At 42.5% G+C, this 16,596-nt stretch overlaps 1 protein-coding gene across 1 annotated transcript in view; it reads left to right on the plus strand.

Moving 5' to 3' along the window:
- The first annotated feature begins 1,395 nt into the window (after positions 1–1,395).
- LOC127585534 (MOB kinase activator 2-like) overlaps positions 1,396–16,596 on the plus strand; it is a 507,209-nt gene continuing 492,008 nt past the window's right edge. The window contains exon 1 of the mRNA XM_052043083.1: positions 1,396–1,631. Coding sequence (XP_051899043.1) covers positions 1,615–1,631 — 17 coding nt within the window. The 5' untranslated portion in view covers positions 1,396–1,614. The remainder of the gene's footprint in view (positions 1,632–16,596) is intronic.

Consider the following 16,596-nt stretch of genomic DNA (forward strand, 5'->3'; position numbering starts at 1 on the left):
TGGGAGTCACCAGGCTGACATTGAGATGAAACTCACCATTTCCTTCACTGCCCCAGTGCAGCCATTGGTCGGTTGCAGAAAGGGGAAATTTTAAGTTCAAGACTTCTGACTGTTAGACTAATCTATTGGGTGACAGATTCCTACCTTCCTATGTGCTTCTGAGACCTGGACTACCTACAGCAGACACCTTAAAGGCTAGAGAGAAACTATCCAACACCATTTTTGGCAAATCCTCCAAATTCATTGAAAAGGCAAACCTCTCCCAGCCACGATCCCTGGTAATGGGGCAGTTATATTAGGAAGCCCATGTCTTTATCATGCCCAACACCAGGCACCCAAAACCACTCTATTTCAAGCTCTGTCATCGAAGATTACTAAGGTTACAGAAAAGATTCAAGGATGTGTTTCCTTGGAGAAATGCACCAACCCCGGAGAACCCCTGGCCCATGGCTGCTCAAAGTGGAGAAGCAGCAGTCCACCTGGCATTGTGTGCCTCAAGCCAAGTATTGGGTTGACACAGAGGCCTTGCGTAAGTAGTAAGAGGCATTCACCACCCGTCAACAACCCACCTGCCCACCCTATCCTCCTCCAACTGTGGAAGAGTCTGCATTCCCACAATGGCCTCGTTAGTCACCTCAGAACCTACAAAACTGGAGTGGAAGAGCTATACTTGATCCTGAGTATCATCTCTCCCGATCACCTACCACCCTCTGTCCCACTCCTCCCTCATACTGCTATACTTTCCTCTCCCCTCTCAGTCCTGATGCAGGGTCTCAACCTGAAACATCAACAATTCCTTTCTCCCACAGATGCTGCTCGACCCGCAGAGTTCCTCCAGCAGATTCAAGCATCTGCAGTCTCTTGTGTCTCTGACATACATCTTTTGCCTCCTCAGATGCTGCTTGACCAGCTGAGCTCTGCTTTTGGTTCTTGATCCTGGGCATCTGCAGTGCCTTTTCTCTCCATCCGAGGGACTGCCCAGTAAGAAATTCTGCCCTTGTGTGCAACACCACTCCCAACAAAATGAATAACTAAACAAAATTAAAACATTTCATCCCAAAGGAGGGTATCTCTGACACTGCTGCTTATGCTTGGTACTGCACAAGGTCTTGTGCTCCTGTGCCTGGTGTGGGAATTGAAACCCACAACCTTCAGGTTGAGACCCTGTTTTGGGGTGGGTGGGGGGAGAGGGAAGGGGAGCAAGGCTCCACTGATGTTGCGCTGGGGGACCCTGGTCACGTGGCGGGGGGAGGTGGGAGAGGGAGCGAGAGAGAGAGAGAGCGCAGGCGCAGGGGGACCCCACCGGGCAGCTGCAAGCTGGCGACGTCCACGACGCATGGGACGCAAGGCGCGCCAACGGCGCCTATAAAGATCCCGCCCGATGTACGTCACGCAGCAGTGTTTACTTCCGGCGAGCTGGGAAAACTCCGTTTGAATGACAGACTCGGGCTCCGACGGGATTCTCCTCCGGTGCCGCCGCGGGAAGAGTCCGAACTCTGGCGCTTCTGCACCCCGCCTGCGGACGGGGCGGCATCGCATTAGCGGCTTTGCTCTGAGGAGAGACGTTTAATTCTGCAGAAATTACATTGGAGGCGGCGAGGAGGTGCAGAGCCTATGGATTGGTTAATGGGGTAAGCTGGGCCACTCTCGCCTGATTCCGGCTTCATTCTCTATGTTTTTGTGAGGTGAAACGGTTCTGCGCGCAAGTCCCGGCTAACGGGATTTTTTTTCGCCTTGCCGGAGTGCGCATGCTCGGCAGGCGCGGGGTGGTTGTGGGAGCTGTAGTTTTCGGCGAGCTCGGCGGACGGGAGGCGGCGCCGGGTGGGACTACAATTTCCTGGGGTGCAGTGCGCCGCCGCCGTGGTCCCCGCGCATGCGCGCTGGCAGGCTGCACATGGGCAGGGAAGGGGTTGGGATCCAACTGGGCACCAACTGCCCCAGCACCTGGTGGGGAGCAGGGCTCCAACCCACCTAGGGAGCTGGAATGGAGGGCAACCCAACTGGGTCTTCAGCTAGGGGCAAATGTAAACTAGGGCAGCTTGGTTAAACCAATTGACCACCAGTAGGATGGTGGTTTGGTGGTTAACTTTATGTTGGGCGTCTCACAGACATGGTTCAGACTTCACCTACACCGGGTGAAGGTCTGGTAAGCTATGCCTGTGTTCTCTGTGCCCCCTCAGCTAGCTGAGCTCTCTTCTTCCCTTGCCCATCCCAATATCCCCTAGCAGCCTCCTGATTGCCACTTCCTCCCAGTTGTCCATGTCTACCATTTTCGTATTTCACCCACAGTTGTCTGGACATTGGAATTGGTTTATTATTGTCACATATAACGAGATACAGTGGAAAAATTTAGTTTTGCAAGCCGTCCATACAGATCATTTTAAAACACAAGTGAATTGAGGTAGTACGAGAAAAAGCAATAATGGAATGCAGAATATAGTGCTACAGTAACTGTGACAGAGAAAGTGCAATGCAGATAGACAATAAGGTGCAAGGGCTATGACAAGGTAGATTGTGAGGTCAAGAGTACAAGGGGTCCATTCAAGTCTTATAACTGCTGTCCTAGAGTCTGTTGGTGCATGTTTTCAATCCAGCAGACTGTTACTCCGTGGCTTATTCACCATACAAAATATCCTTGGGAATACATCTACAATTGACCAAATAAGTTGATAGTTTAGTGAGCATTGGTTAAATGGCCTTTATTGCAAGGGGAATGGAGTGGGAAAGGAATGAAGTATTGGTACAACTGTACAAGACATTGATGAGACTAGCAGAAGTACTTTGTATGTTTTTTGTTTCCCTGTTTAAGAGTAGAGGCAGTTGAGAAAATGTTCACTAGCTTGGTTCCTGGGATGAAAGGTTATCTTTATGAAGAAACATTGAAAACTTTACCTTTTGGAATTTCGAGGAATGAGTCATGATCTTACTCAGAGAAGATTCAGAAGGGGCTCAACAGGGTAGATAGAGCCAGAGAGAGACATAGCCTGAAAACAGGCCCATTGCCCCGTGGACTCCACTCATGAAATCAACCACCCTTTTATTTACAATAATCCTACCCTTACCCATATTATTCTCCCCACATTCCTTTTAATCCCACTCATTCCACCTCTCAGCTACACACTAGGGGCATTAGCAGTGGCAATTAACCTACCAATCTGCACATTTTTGGGATGTGGGAGGAAACGGGAGCACTTGGAGAAAAGCCAGGCGGTCACAGGGGGAACGTGCAAACTCCACACACACAGCTCTGGAGGTCAGGATTGAACCCAGGACACTAGCTGCAGTTATGATGTTGTGAGATTCCAAGATCTGCATCCAGAGGAATACTTTCTGCTGTCATCCATTTAAGGTAGAGATGAGCTGGAATTTCTTCTCTGAACATTGTGAATCTTTGTAATTCTGTAACGCAGAGATCAGTGGATTTATTCAAGACTGCGAAGGGCAGATTTTAGACAAAGGGTTATAAAAACATGAGAGCATAGGTTGCAGGGAAACAAGTGGGGGAGAAGTGATTGCTCTGAGAGCCGGCATGTACTTGGTGCACAGAATGGCTTCTTATGCCCTGAGAAAATATGAAAATAATATAATGTGAAATAGAAGCAAGAGTAAGCCTATTAGCCCTCATATTTGCTGTGCAATTTTTTAAGGTGATGGCAATTTTTTAAATCTTTCCCGCACTAACCCCGTATCCTTTGTTCTTAATTATTAAAAATATGTTGATTTCAGACTTGACTATACTCAGGAATCAAGCTGCCTCAGCGCTCTTGGGGACAGAATTACAAAGATTCACAACACTCTGTGGGGGGTGGGGAGGGGTGGTGGTGGTGAAATTACTGCTCATCTGTCCTGAAAGGCCAATCCTTATTTTGAGAATGTGATCCCTGGTTCAAGACACTCTGGCCGGGGGAAGTGTCAACTCCGTATTTGTGCTGTGAACCCCAGAAGAATTTTGTTTGTTTCACTGATATCATCTCTGATTTTTCTAGATGATATAATTTTTATAATCTGTTTAATCTTTATGCATATTACAAGTCCTCCATCACAGGCAAACCTTCATTGCAGTCCCTCGTACGAGTATATCTTTCCTTTGTTAGGAGACCAGACCCATACACACCATACGAGATGTCTTCTCACGAGGGCCCTTTATAATTGGAGTAAGACTCCTCTTGCAGCAAAGGTCAACTTAATATTTGCCTTCCTAATTGCTTGACATACTTGCATATTAACTTTCTGTGATATACCTAGGTCGTTCTGAACACCAACACTCTCACCTTTTTTTTAAAAAAACACTCCATCATGTTTCTATATTCTATTTTTGTGGGGAACAGGCAATAAAATGGATCTGAAGCCAAGATTAGATAATCCATTGTCTTACTGACTGACTAGCATGCTTGAAGGTTCATTTGTCCGAATCATGTTTCAATATCTTATGTTCTTATAGTTGGTTGATAACTTGTTCTCATGTCCAGATTGCAGTGATCCTCCTGGTGTACAAGACCAGGAGTTGCATTGATATAGCACATTTCATCCCACAATCAGATGTTCCACACACTTAACGGTGAATTAAGACTTTGAATTGTGGCTACTATTGCACAAAGAATTAAATGAGAGCATGTATCTCATGCCCAATGTGATAGAAAGTTTGGAAAGTGGCAGTCAATTTGTGCACAGTAAACCCCCCCAAAACAGTGAGGATGAATAACGGACATGATACTGGGGAGAACACCCTATTTTTCTTTGAATTGATGCCATTGGGATCTTTTATCCACCTGTGAGGGTAATCACTGCCTCCCAACGGTGTATTGTGCCTCATTCCTGCACTGGGCTGGAATTTGTAATCGTCTGTCTATGGTATGGAACTTGAACCCAGAACTTCAAGTCTTGAGTTCAGTGTGAAGGGACACAATAAAGGGTTCATTCAAAAGCAAAATTCTGCAAATGCAGGAAATCTGACCTTGAATCAAATAATACTAGAAATGTTCAGTGGATCAGAAGCTTCTGTGGATAGAGAAGTAGAATAAACACTTCATTCAATGACCTGTCATCAGAGCTTTCTAAAATTTTAACTCTTTTTCTCTGCAGATCCTGCTTGTGCATTTCCAGTAATTTTTTTATTACAAAGGTTGACCCTCCCCGTTGTTGGACTTTTGAAAGTTGTTAAATCAACATGCTTCAGCATTGTCAATGGAAATGTCATTTTAATCTTATCTAGAGGAGAGGTCCACGGTTCTGCAACTAGTGGAATTATAGAATTTTTTTTATTTCCCGCATGCCCCCCCCAATAAATCTTTTGAACGTTAGAGCTCTACACTTGGTTCTTATTCTCTCTCTTAAAAATCTAAGTGGAAAATAAGACTCACCCTGCAATGGAATAAGGTTGAAACGAATACGAGGATAAGGTTCTTCAGTTTTGTGGAATTGGCAGAGAACAGCTTAGTTATTGAGTCTGCGTTTGAGAACAAAATGCAGCAAGGGGTAGAGAATTGTCCCTAGTCTGATTTTGAAGGCAGACGCTGCTGTTCTCAGGAACATTGGAGAGGAAGTTAGGAAAAAAATATTTGTTTCTGTACCTTTAATACCATTAGTCTGCTAAACCCAATGCATAATCTGGGCTCAGTATATTGGATTTATGGAGGTGGATTAGTGGTGCCATCCCGCAAGGCAGCTCACTTCACACTGTTCTTGCCCGGCTGCTATTGCAACACCCACCTTCATTAAATAATATTGCATTATGGGCGAGCCTGAGGGAAGCCAAATCTATCATGAGTTTAATGGGGGGAAATCAACGCTGAGTTGGGTCATATTGCACTGGTCCAAATTAGAATCATTACGGCAAGGAAATCAGCAGCTAAAGTAGGTCAGGCCTGAAATGTCACAGATTCAGCATGTCTGTGTTCAGTGTGAGAGCAAGATTAATTTCAGAATGCAGTCAAGGAGACTAATCACCTCAGCTTGCCTGAAATAATGGTTTCAATATTTGAATACATTTATTAAAGGTGAATGTGCACCATAGGCAATATCTTTTATTGTTTAATACACCATTTCTTTCTCTTTGGAATGCCTTTAAGATGCTATCTTCACTTTGAGCATCCCTTTATGTACAGGAAGAAGCTAACTTACCTCTAGACATCTGAACCTGCCCCATGCTCCAATTCTGACATTTCAGAAGTTGTTTAGAATCACAAGGACTTGCTTGACTGCAATCCCTTGGTGGTTTGGTATATTGCTTAACTCCTGTCTGCAGGTGGTTCATGTCTGCATAAATAAGCATTTTACAAGTTTGCAGCTGCAAGAATTCTAAAAAGGAAAAAGTGCAGGTTACATTGTGGGCATCTGAGAATGAAAAGGTACACACAAGTGTTTGTTTATCACAGCTGGCCCTGGCTGCACTTACTCCTCATTGGTCCTGCCAGAGTAGTAATAGAGGTGTTTCAGAGAACTGGAATGGAGAATGAGGATGGTGGAAATATTAGAGCCTATGGTTACAGATTTCTTGAGTATATCTGTAGTGCTATAATGAGCCGTGTCTGGGGTTTGGAGGATGTCTTCTTACTTCAGTTTGTTTACCCTTTATATCCTTGCTCCAAGGTTCAAATTCGAATATCTTCCAAATGCAGTCATTCAGTACCTAACTCAACTGATCATTATGCACACACCAGACAATGGATGTTGGCAAACTACTCAATATACAGAGTAACCCTAATGATTAACCCTAATTTTACCTTGCTCTGTGCTTACATATAGTTTTCCAAGGGTGGGCGGGGCATGTCACTTGATAGTAATTAGGAATAAAAATTCTGAATTATTTCCTGTTCCTTCCTTGAGTACAGTCAGCCTAACATTTTGCCCATTTTTGGGACGTGGATATTGCTAGTGAGGCCAGCATGTATTGCCCATCCCTCATTGCTCTTGAGAAAGTGGTGATGAGCTGCCTCTCGAACTGCTGCAGTTCTTCTGGTGAAGGTGTTCTCACAGTGCCATTGAGTGGGGAATTCTAAGATTTAGACCCATTGACGAAGAAGGAATGGTGATAGATTTCCAAGTCAGGATAGTGTGCAGCTTGGAGGGGAACCTGCAGACAGTGGTGTTCCCATGCACCTGCTGCCCTTGTCTTTCTTGGTTTGGGAGGTGCCGACAGACTTCCCAGATGTGAAATGAGATTAGGCAATTTAGCATGAGACTTATGTATGTGGAACCTCAGTAGCAGAGACTGAATCATGGAGGAGGCAGAGATAATTTGATTTATCATTTAGTCTGTCTTGATCTCTGCCTGGTAGTGCTTTAGCAGATGTTATGAGGCAGTTGATTCTGTTTCTTAATAGTGTCTGCACAATGAGTTTAAAAAGCTCATGGTAGTGCTAAGAAATTGATGGTAAATTGGTGCTTTTAGCATGAGATACCAGTTAGAAGTAGCTAGGCTGCAGAACTAAGGAGCGCCTCACTATCAGAGGAGCTTTCTTTTGGACGAAGCATTAACTGAAGCCTCTTCTGCCTCTCAATTTGGACATAAAAGGTGCTCCAGCACAGTTCAAGAAGGGTAGCTATCTGTGACCTGGCCAATATATAATTGGAAATTTATCTCCATGTGTAGAGATTAGCTTCTACAATGACTATGCTTCAAAATTGTTCCAGTGTGTTTTCCTCAAGGTTGTGAAAGATGATATATCTGCATATTATCATCACAGGTTTTTTTGGTATCTGTTTGAGAAAGTTCATTAGAAAATATCTATGGAATTAGCTAATCCAAACTTCATTTTTAGAGTAACAAAGGTAACAGTTCAGAAAAAAATAGCTAGCAGGTCAGTCAATTGCTCAATATTTGTTTCCGATTCATAAGAGGGGTAGTAATTCTGCCCCCTTCCCCTCCCCCCTTGTTTATAGGTGCCCGGATCATGTTTACTGTATGGGATCTCAAACAAGGCAAAGTTATTGTAGCATTTGCCAGCAATGCTCTGAAACAGCTTGTCAGTAGCTGCATGGAATCCCCGGGTGGCTCTTTATTCTTTTGCTTCATGGCATGTTTCTAATCCCTCCATATTTAAATGGGGAACTGTAAGGAAGGACCCTTGAGTGCATTCAACTAAATTACCATTGGTACCAAGTTCTTCCAATAGATTTAGTCAAATACAATAACCAAAGGGAAGAGCGGCCAAGTTATGTCTACTTCTCCATTGCCCACTATTATTTGTTCATTCACACTTCCCCGATGTGAAGCTGACCTATATTGAATATTTTAATCACTGGCCTCCAAACCAAAATGCAAAATTCATTGGTAACCAAATAAAGTGCACTTGAGTGTCAGTTTAACCCTTTCCATTCTTTGCTGAATCAGAGACAGACTCCCAGGACCTGAGTGCAAATAGGGTTACTGCATTGTTGGAAGGGTCAGCTTTTGGGTAACGTTAAACTGAGGCCTCATCGGTCTCCATAGCAGCAGTGAAAGTGCTTTTCCTGAACATTACAGTCTTCTCCTGGGCCTCTGTTTAGAAGTAAAAGATCCTACAGCATTAAAAAGAGCATAGGGATTGTTTTGATGTTGGGGAAGATAATCTGTCACTTCATCGACACCACCAAAAATTCATTAAATTGTCATTTATCTCTGTTGTGAATTGGCTGCCATATTTGCCATAAATCAACTGTTTGATTTGATCCCCGAGTGTAAAAATCCATACTGACCACCGTGGCTACAGTGTGTACTATCTAAAATGTGCACTACGATAACTTGCCAGCCTTTTCTTCACAGCACTCCCAAATCTGCAGCTCTAATCTAGGTTAGCAGATGCAAGGTTGCACCAATACCTGCAGGTTCCTTTCCAGGTCACACGCCTATCCTAACTTGGAAATGTTTGCTGTTTCTTCCTTGTTGCTGGATCAAAAGTCCTGGAGCTTCATCGTAACTAGGACTGTGGGAGAACCTTCAGTACATGAACTGCAATGGGTAAGAAGGCTTGAGCACACTGATTCATGATGGAATTTAGGCATGGGCAATGCATGCAGACCTCTGTAGAGATGCTCATATTATACAGATAATAAAATGTAGTATTATACTTAAAATATTGTTTGTTGCTAATGAAGTGCTTTATAGGAATATGCAGAATACCACTTAAAATAAAATCTTCCCATAAACTATTGCATAATATCACAGTAAATTCCCATCTTTTTAAAACAAGGCTAGGCACCAAAGTTAGAAAATTTCCTTTACATTGGTCACCACAAAGTTGTGAAATACCCAATATTCTTTACAGTGAAAAGTCTGAATTATTTAGCACCTTATCCAAGAGAAATGATCCAGGGTGGTTTATAGGAGCTTTATGAAAACAAGGTTTGCCATTGAGCCACTTCTGATGAAATTATGGCAGAGAGAAGAGTTGACAGTGGTAGAGAGGTTTAGGGAGAGAATACCAGAGTTTAGGTATTGAGCAGTTAAAAGCATGGCACCATCAGTTTTAAAATTGAGGATGCCCAAGACGCTAGTATTGGAGGAGTAGAGATATGTCAGATGGAAGAGATTGCAGAATTATGGAGAGGTGAGCCTATGGAGGGATTTAAAAGTCGATAAATTTTTAAGAAACTATGAAGCTCAGTAGGACTGATAGACAAACAACACACGTTGTGAGGATACCAGAAGCAGTGTTTTGGATGCGCTTATAAAGGATAGCAGGCTGACCAGAGTGGACATCAGATTTTGCAATCTGATAATTTAGTGAGTGGGTCAAGAAATGTAGTGGTGTGTAGGTGGCCAGTTATTTATCTATTGTTGATGTTGGGTCACGTTGGGTGGAGTGGTGGCAGATGGAATTTAATCCAGACAAGTCTGAAGTAGGTAACTTTGGGAAGTCAAATTCTGGTAGGACATATAGAGTTAATGGCAGGGATCTTGGGCGTGTTGATATACAGAGAAGCCTAGGGGTGCAAATCCATAGCTCCTTGAAAATGGAGACACGTGGATGGGGTAGTGAAGAAGGTATTTGGTATGCTTGCCTTTATTGGCCAAGACGTTGAGTATAAGAGTTGGGACACCGTGTTGCAGCTGTACATTGGTTAGACTGCACTTGGAGTATTATGTACAATTATGTACAAGTTGCTACACTACAGTAGGATATGTTAACAATATACAGAGTGCAGAAGAGAATCATCAGGATATTGCCTGGAATGGAGGGCTGTAGTTATAAGAAGAAATTGGATAGGCTGGGTTTATTCTCACTGGAACGTAGGAGGTTGAGAGGTGACATTACAGAAGTTTACAAAAATATGAGGGGCATAGTTAAGATGTATAGTCAGACTTTTTCCCAGAGCAGAGGAATCTGGAACTGCAGGTCTAAGGTGAAAGGGGAGAAATTTAAAGGAGATCTGATGAGTAAGTCTTTCCACACGGAGGGTGCTGTTTATCTGGAATGAGTTGCCAGACGTGGTGGCAGAGACAGATACAGTCAGAACTTTTAAAAGGCACTTGGATAGGAAAGACGTAGAGGGATATGGGCCTAATGCAGGCAAACGGACTGAGTGAGGGGGGCATCACGATCGGCATGGATGAGGTGGGCTGAAAGGGCTCTTTTCTGTGCTGTATGATTCTGAGGAGGAGTATTGCCCAGGTCCTGAACATTTTGCCATTAGGCTGAAATGGATTTGGATCCAGAATTGAAAAGATGAGGCTTTAAAAAGGAAACTATTGGCAAATTAATTTAGTGGTTCCAGAGCACGTAATGGCTCTTGTGTTCAGCTGTGAGATGGTGCTCAGCTGGTTTTCCCTACCTTTTTGCCCTTAGGCATAGTTAGAGGATGAACTAGCCTGGATGGTTGATTTGCATCTCTAAGCAGCATTCTCAAAAAGGCAGGTAATCTGTGTTCTCAGACTGGTAAATCACGTGTGGTTTGGGAAGTCGACTGAAAAGATCATTTTAGTCTTTAGTGGCATAATTGGTAATGTGCTGCCCCGGGTGGTTCTAAGCCATACATACTGAAAGTACCAGGTTTGATCATTGATCTGTATCAGCTTAGCTTCAGATGAGCTGTGGTTTCCATTGGAACAAATAGCCTACAATTGGGACTGCAAGTCTGGCATTTAAAAAATGGCCAGTGGATTGGCAGCTTCTCCAGCCCCTCTCCCTAGGAGTTATTTGTCTGAAATTATCATGATTTTTGGTGGCAGAATAAGATTATGCATTCCATATTAAAAGTGGAATTAGTTGAGGGAAGATTTGATTGTTGTATTAGAGATCTTACCGTAAGTCCAGGTAACAATCAACAAAAATGTACCATCAATAATCTTGTCATAATTTTAATGCTTTAGGTTTTGGGATCAGTCTCACCTGCCCTCTGCACAAAAATCTGTAACCAGAATCTTTTCCTGCATTAGCTATTGGATAAAGACAGAAAAATACTTAATGTAATTTTTCAAAATATTTTTGAGAAGATGTTTTTGCTTCCACAGCATTCACAGGGTTAATGTCTTGGATTTTTTTGCAATTGCAGGGCCTGCTCAGGCTTGTTGCATTGCAGTTTGTTTCTATGAGATCATTTTCTTTTTTGGTTTGCAGCACAATATTTTTTCTGCAGATTTCATCGAGTCTCCACCCTGTTACCCCTCCCAATGGAGATCTTTTGAAAGATGATTTCCATCTTTCTGTTCACCTAGTCATCTGTTTGTGAACAGTCGTAATTGTAGCATTCCAACTTCTCTTTATAAGCAAAAGTAGGTTGATTGAGTGGAGTTGATGGAAATCTGCTGCTCTCTAGCTCCCATTGGCTGAAGTGAGAAAAAATATGACTTTATTCTTTGTGGCAGCAATGACCTTGTTTTTCTGGAGCATTACAAACTTCTGCTGGGCTCCCTCTTTAAAAAAAATATAAAGGCTTATAGTTGGATCACTCCTTTTCAGTGATAGGAATTGAAGTCCCTGAGTTTCAACAGGCCAGTATTACTATTCAACTCAATTTTTGCCACACTATGCCTTTGTTGTTCAGGTCTTTGTCAAACCAAAGCGCGCTCTATATCAAATGATGGCAGGAGTGAATAAAGTAACAATGTTTTTAAAAAAAGGTCGATCTGTGAGTGTTACAAAAATCCTTTAACAAATATCATAGGAACTTTAACTTTGCACAGTGGAAAATTAAATCCAGTACCACAAAGCTACAGGCAGCATCTTTAGTCACTAGGACATTGAAAGACTTATTCCTCTTTGCTTTCTTTTATTATAAACTATTATTTGTGCACCTATGCTGTATCATTGTGGTGAATTGTTTAGCTTTGTTGTAACGTGCCATTATAACTGCTCCATCAACAGGTGGCATATAAAATAGGATCATGTCCCATGTTTCTGATTGTGCCCTGTTTAGTTTTTTTTTGTTGAAAGTAGAAGGCAGGCTAAACATTGTCCCATCGGCAGATGCACTGCCTAATGAATGCAGTAGATCTTGTATTCCGTTCGCATTGAACCTGGGAGGATAATTTCCAGCTTCTTAAACTGAAGAGCATCTGCACATATGGCTTTATGGTAAGCTGCTGTAGATGTTACCCAACCCATGAAAAGTCTTTACAGAGGTAGACACAAAAAAACTTGGAGTAAAAAAAAACTGCTGGAGGAACTCAGCGGGCCAGGTAGCATCTGTGGAGGGAAATGATCAGTCAACCTTTCAGGTCCATTTCCTTCATCTGGACTATCTGATCTCATTCAGTCCAGATAAAGGTCTCAGTCTGGAACATGGACTATCTATTTCCCTCCACAAATGCTGCCTGACCTGCTTAGTTCCTCCAGCATTTTACTTTTTGCTCCAGATTCCAGCATCCACAGTCTCTCGTGTACACAAAAATACTTGCCGGAAGTATCAGAGAACCAAAAGTCTAGTAAGAATAAGAATCTGAAGGAAGTAAGTGTTTGTAAAAATAATAACGCTAAAAAACTGGGTGAGACGAAAACCTGATAAATCCCAAGGACCTGATGATTATGTACCAGAGTTTAGAAGGATGTGGCTGTCGAGATGGTGAATGCTCTGGTTATCCTCTCCCAATGTTCTGTATGGTTCACAGTCTCAGAACAAGAGGTTGGCCATTTTGGACTGAGAGGAAGAGAAATTTCTTCACTCAGAGAGTGGTAAATCTTTGGAATTCTGTCCTGAAGGGCTGTGGAGTCTTGTTCCTAAGTTCCTTCAAACCATAGATCAATAGATTTCTGGATACCAAGCGATGTAGGTATAGGTGAATGGAGCTGAGGTAGAAGATCAGCCATAATAAATAATGGAGCAGGCTCAAAAGGCCAAAGAACATATTCCTGTCCCAGTTTCTAATGTAAAGTGGACTGAATCTGTCAAGCAAAATGTAAATCTTTGCATTACGAGATCTTCCTGTTAACGGTTTCTCCTATGCTCCATCCCCAGTGACATCTGCCTGAAATGGCAAAATAACTCATCACGAACCTCATAAGGCAAACATGATGGAAACACGCGGCAGGTCTTTCAGTTCCCAAAACAAGCAAAGGCAGGTTTATGCTGTACCCTCTGAGGATTTCTAGGAATTCCTTCCTTTATATCAGGCTTCCAGCATCTGCAAGAATTTCTGTTCACAAAGGCCATTGGGCCATTTGTCTTGCAGGTTAATCTTGCTGGTCATAATGTTAAAGCTTTAGCAGAATAAATAAGTTTTCTGAAGAAGCATCTGTTACTACATCTTTGAACATTTGGAGTTAACTGAACACTGATTGATCCGTGTCTGGTCAGCACTGTGATTTCTTGTTGTCAGACCCTGGGTCTGATTTGCCTTCATTAGCAATGTAATTACTACATGATGTCACCACCTTTTGTACATGGCTGTTTATATTGCAGTGTACATCTGCTTTGTAACCCATTAAGAGACTGTATTTTGCGAAAAAAATTAACCTGCAATGCTTGGAAACATACTGGGACGTATTTAAAGTAATATAGATTAGCTAGGATTGAACATGGGTTAGGGTAAAAGAGTTTGATGCATTTTAAATTTAGTTGTGTTTTTCCTTTTCCCTCTTTAGATCTCTAATGTCCATCTCCAACTGAGATGATAGGCAGCCTCACTTATGTGACTAATCACAAGGAAATTATGAATCTGGCTTAAAATCGCTTACCTAATTTTATTTTGTGTCATTATGGTGCTGATCAAGTCAGCATCTGTTGACTCGGTAACAGAATTGAGTTAGAATTCGGAAAGCTTGCATTCAAATTGATCCTTTTTACAATCTTGTGTCTGTTCAGTGGTCAGAAGGAATTTAACTTCGATACATCTATGTGCCTGGTCTCTGCTTTCCCAGATGTGATATGGTTGATGTTTAGTGATGCTCCCTAATGGAGGACTTCTGTCACAATGTAAATGTCCATTTGTTTGGACTGAGGCTATCATAATTGAAGAGGTGGGAAATGCTATGCATTTGGGGCTGTTTTGCAAGTAGCAAAGGTGATCTGAGATGAAAATTAAGAAAGCAAATAAATTGTTTTGTGCTGTATCTGGTTTTGGATTGCACTCCAGGAGATCCTGTGAAAGCTGATGCTTCATTGTGTTTTCATTGTTCTTGCCTTTTTTTATGTTGTTACCTTACAACCGCTGTCGTTTTTCTGAATTATGTGGATGAGAAAGACTCACAGGGCTGCTGCCACGTTTTTTTTCTTTTGTCTGTTCACATGTTTGTGTGAAGGCCGGAAGTGTTCAGAGGTTTGTGCAATCATCGCTAGGTTTGATTCTTGCAGTCTATGTTTAAAGATGAAGTGTTGTGCAAAATAGTTAGTGTGTTGGGAATATCAAACATTAACTATACAATATAGATCACGGCATTAAGTTTTGTATCAAAATTCAGAGCCATTGCAAACAACAGGAAAAGCTTGTTGGGTAGCCTTAGAATATACAAACTAGCAAGTTCACATTTGCTTAGAAAATACAATGCATAGATGCTAACTGCTTTGCACACGTATGCCTGAAAACTGGCATTTATTTTTTTGCATGAAGCTTAGTACAAACTGAATCAATTGGATGGCTTCCCAGATTCAACATAGCTGCCACACCCAACCCACACCCACCAGCCCCCCCCCCCCCCCCCCCCCCCCAGACCAAATCAAGTAGATTTTTACAAGTTTGGCTTTATGGCTACTAGAATTCTTCCGTAAAGGGTTTGCCATATACTCTTTTGGTTTCAGCTTATGTTACTGCTTGCCTAGCCAGGAGCGTTCGGTGCTTTACCTGCACTGAATTTCAGCCACACTAAAACAAGATCTGTTTATTATAATCATTCCACACTTGTGTGCAGATCACGAAGATATCTTTATTAGTCACATGTACATCGAAACACACTTTTGCATTGTCTGTTCTGGGGGCACTCCTCATCACTTCAACATTAGTCACTCTAGTTGTATTATATTTTGCAAAAGCACGTGGCCCAGCTTCCAACACCACGAGGAGTGGTGACAATGATGGAAAGAATGAATGTTTAAGGTGATGGATAGGCAAATGTGTTGGTGTCAGTCTTCTTGAATGATGTTGGCGTTTCACTAATCCAGGCAAACGGAGAGTATTCCATCATGCTCTTGAGTTGTGCCTCGCAGATGTTGGAAAGATTTAGAGGTACGAGAAGGTAAGTCACTCGCAACAGGATACTTGGCTGTGACGTGCTTTTGTTGCCACTGCATTTATGTGATTGGTTCAGTTAAGTTTCTGATCAATGGTGATCCCCAGAATTTGAGGGACTCAGTGATTGCAGTGTCAAGGATGGATGAATAGAGTGAACAAACTCCTCCTTGTAGGAGATAATCATTGCCAGGCACTTTTGTGGTGCAGACATTACTTGTCAGCCCATGCCTGAATGTTGTCTAGGTTTTGGACTGCATCATTTACTGAGTTACAGAAAATGGAATTGAATATCCCTGCTTTGACCTTATGATGGATGTTCGTTGTTGATCAAGCAATTGAAGGTGATAGAGCCAAGGATGATACCATAACAAATTCTTGCTGATATCCTGAAACTGATGTTATTGAGATTCAGCAATCACAACCACCTTTGGGTGTGGTGTGACTCCAGAGTTTTCACCTTGACTTCAGTTGTGCCAGGACTCTTTGATGTCATACTCACTCAAGTGCTGGCTTGGTGCCAAGGGTAGTCAGTCTCACCTCAACTCTGGTATTCATCTTTTTTGGACCAAGGTTGTGATGAATCTGGAGCTGAGTGGTCCTGGCAAAACTCAAAATGGGCATAAGAAAGCAGACAGCTGGAGAGTGAGTGATGCTTGATAGCACCGTGATTGATACCTTCCATATCTTTGATGATTGAGAATAGATTGGATGGTAATTAGATTGGATTTGCCTTGGTTTTTGTAAACAGGGTGTACATGGCAACTCTCCACAATGCTGGTGAATGCATTGTACTGAATAGCTTGCTAGAGGAATGGTTAGTAATGGAGGGCAATCTTCAGTAAAACAGCCAGTACATTATCTTGTCCCATAGCTATTGCTGTATCCAGTGCAATCAGCCATTTCATATGGAGCAAATTGAATTGGCTGAAGATTGGCTTCTGTGCTACTGGAGCCTTGTCTTTGGCATGCACATTGGGCCCCATCAGTTTTGTGGGTGGGAATGCTCTTGGAGC

Source organism: Pristis pectinata, chromosome 33, assembly GCF_009764475.1.
Source record: "Pristis pectinata isolate sPriPec2 chromosome 33, sPriPec2.1.pri, whole genome shotgun sequence".
In the NCBI taxonomy this organism is placed as follows: Eukaryota; Metazoa; Chordata; class Chondrichthyes; order Rhinopristiformes; family Pristidae; genus Pristis; species Pristis pectinata.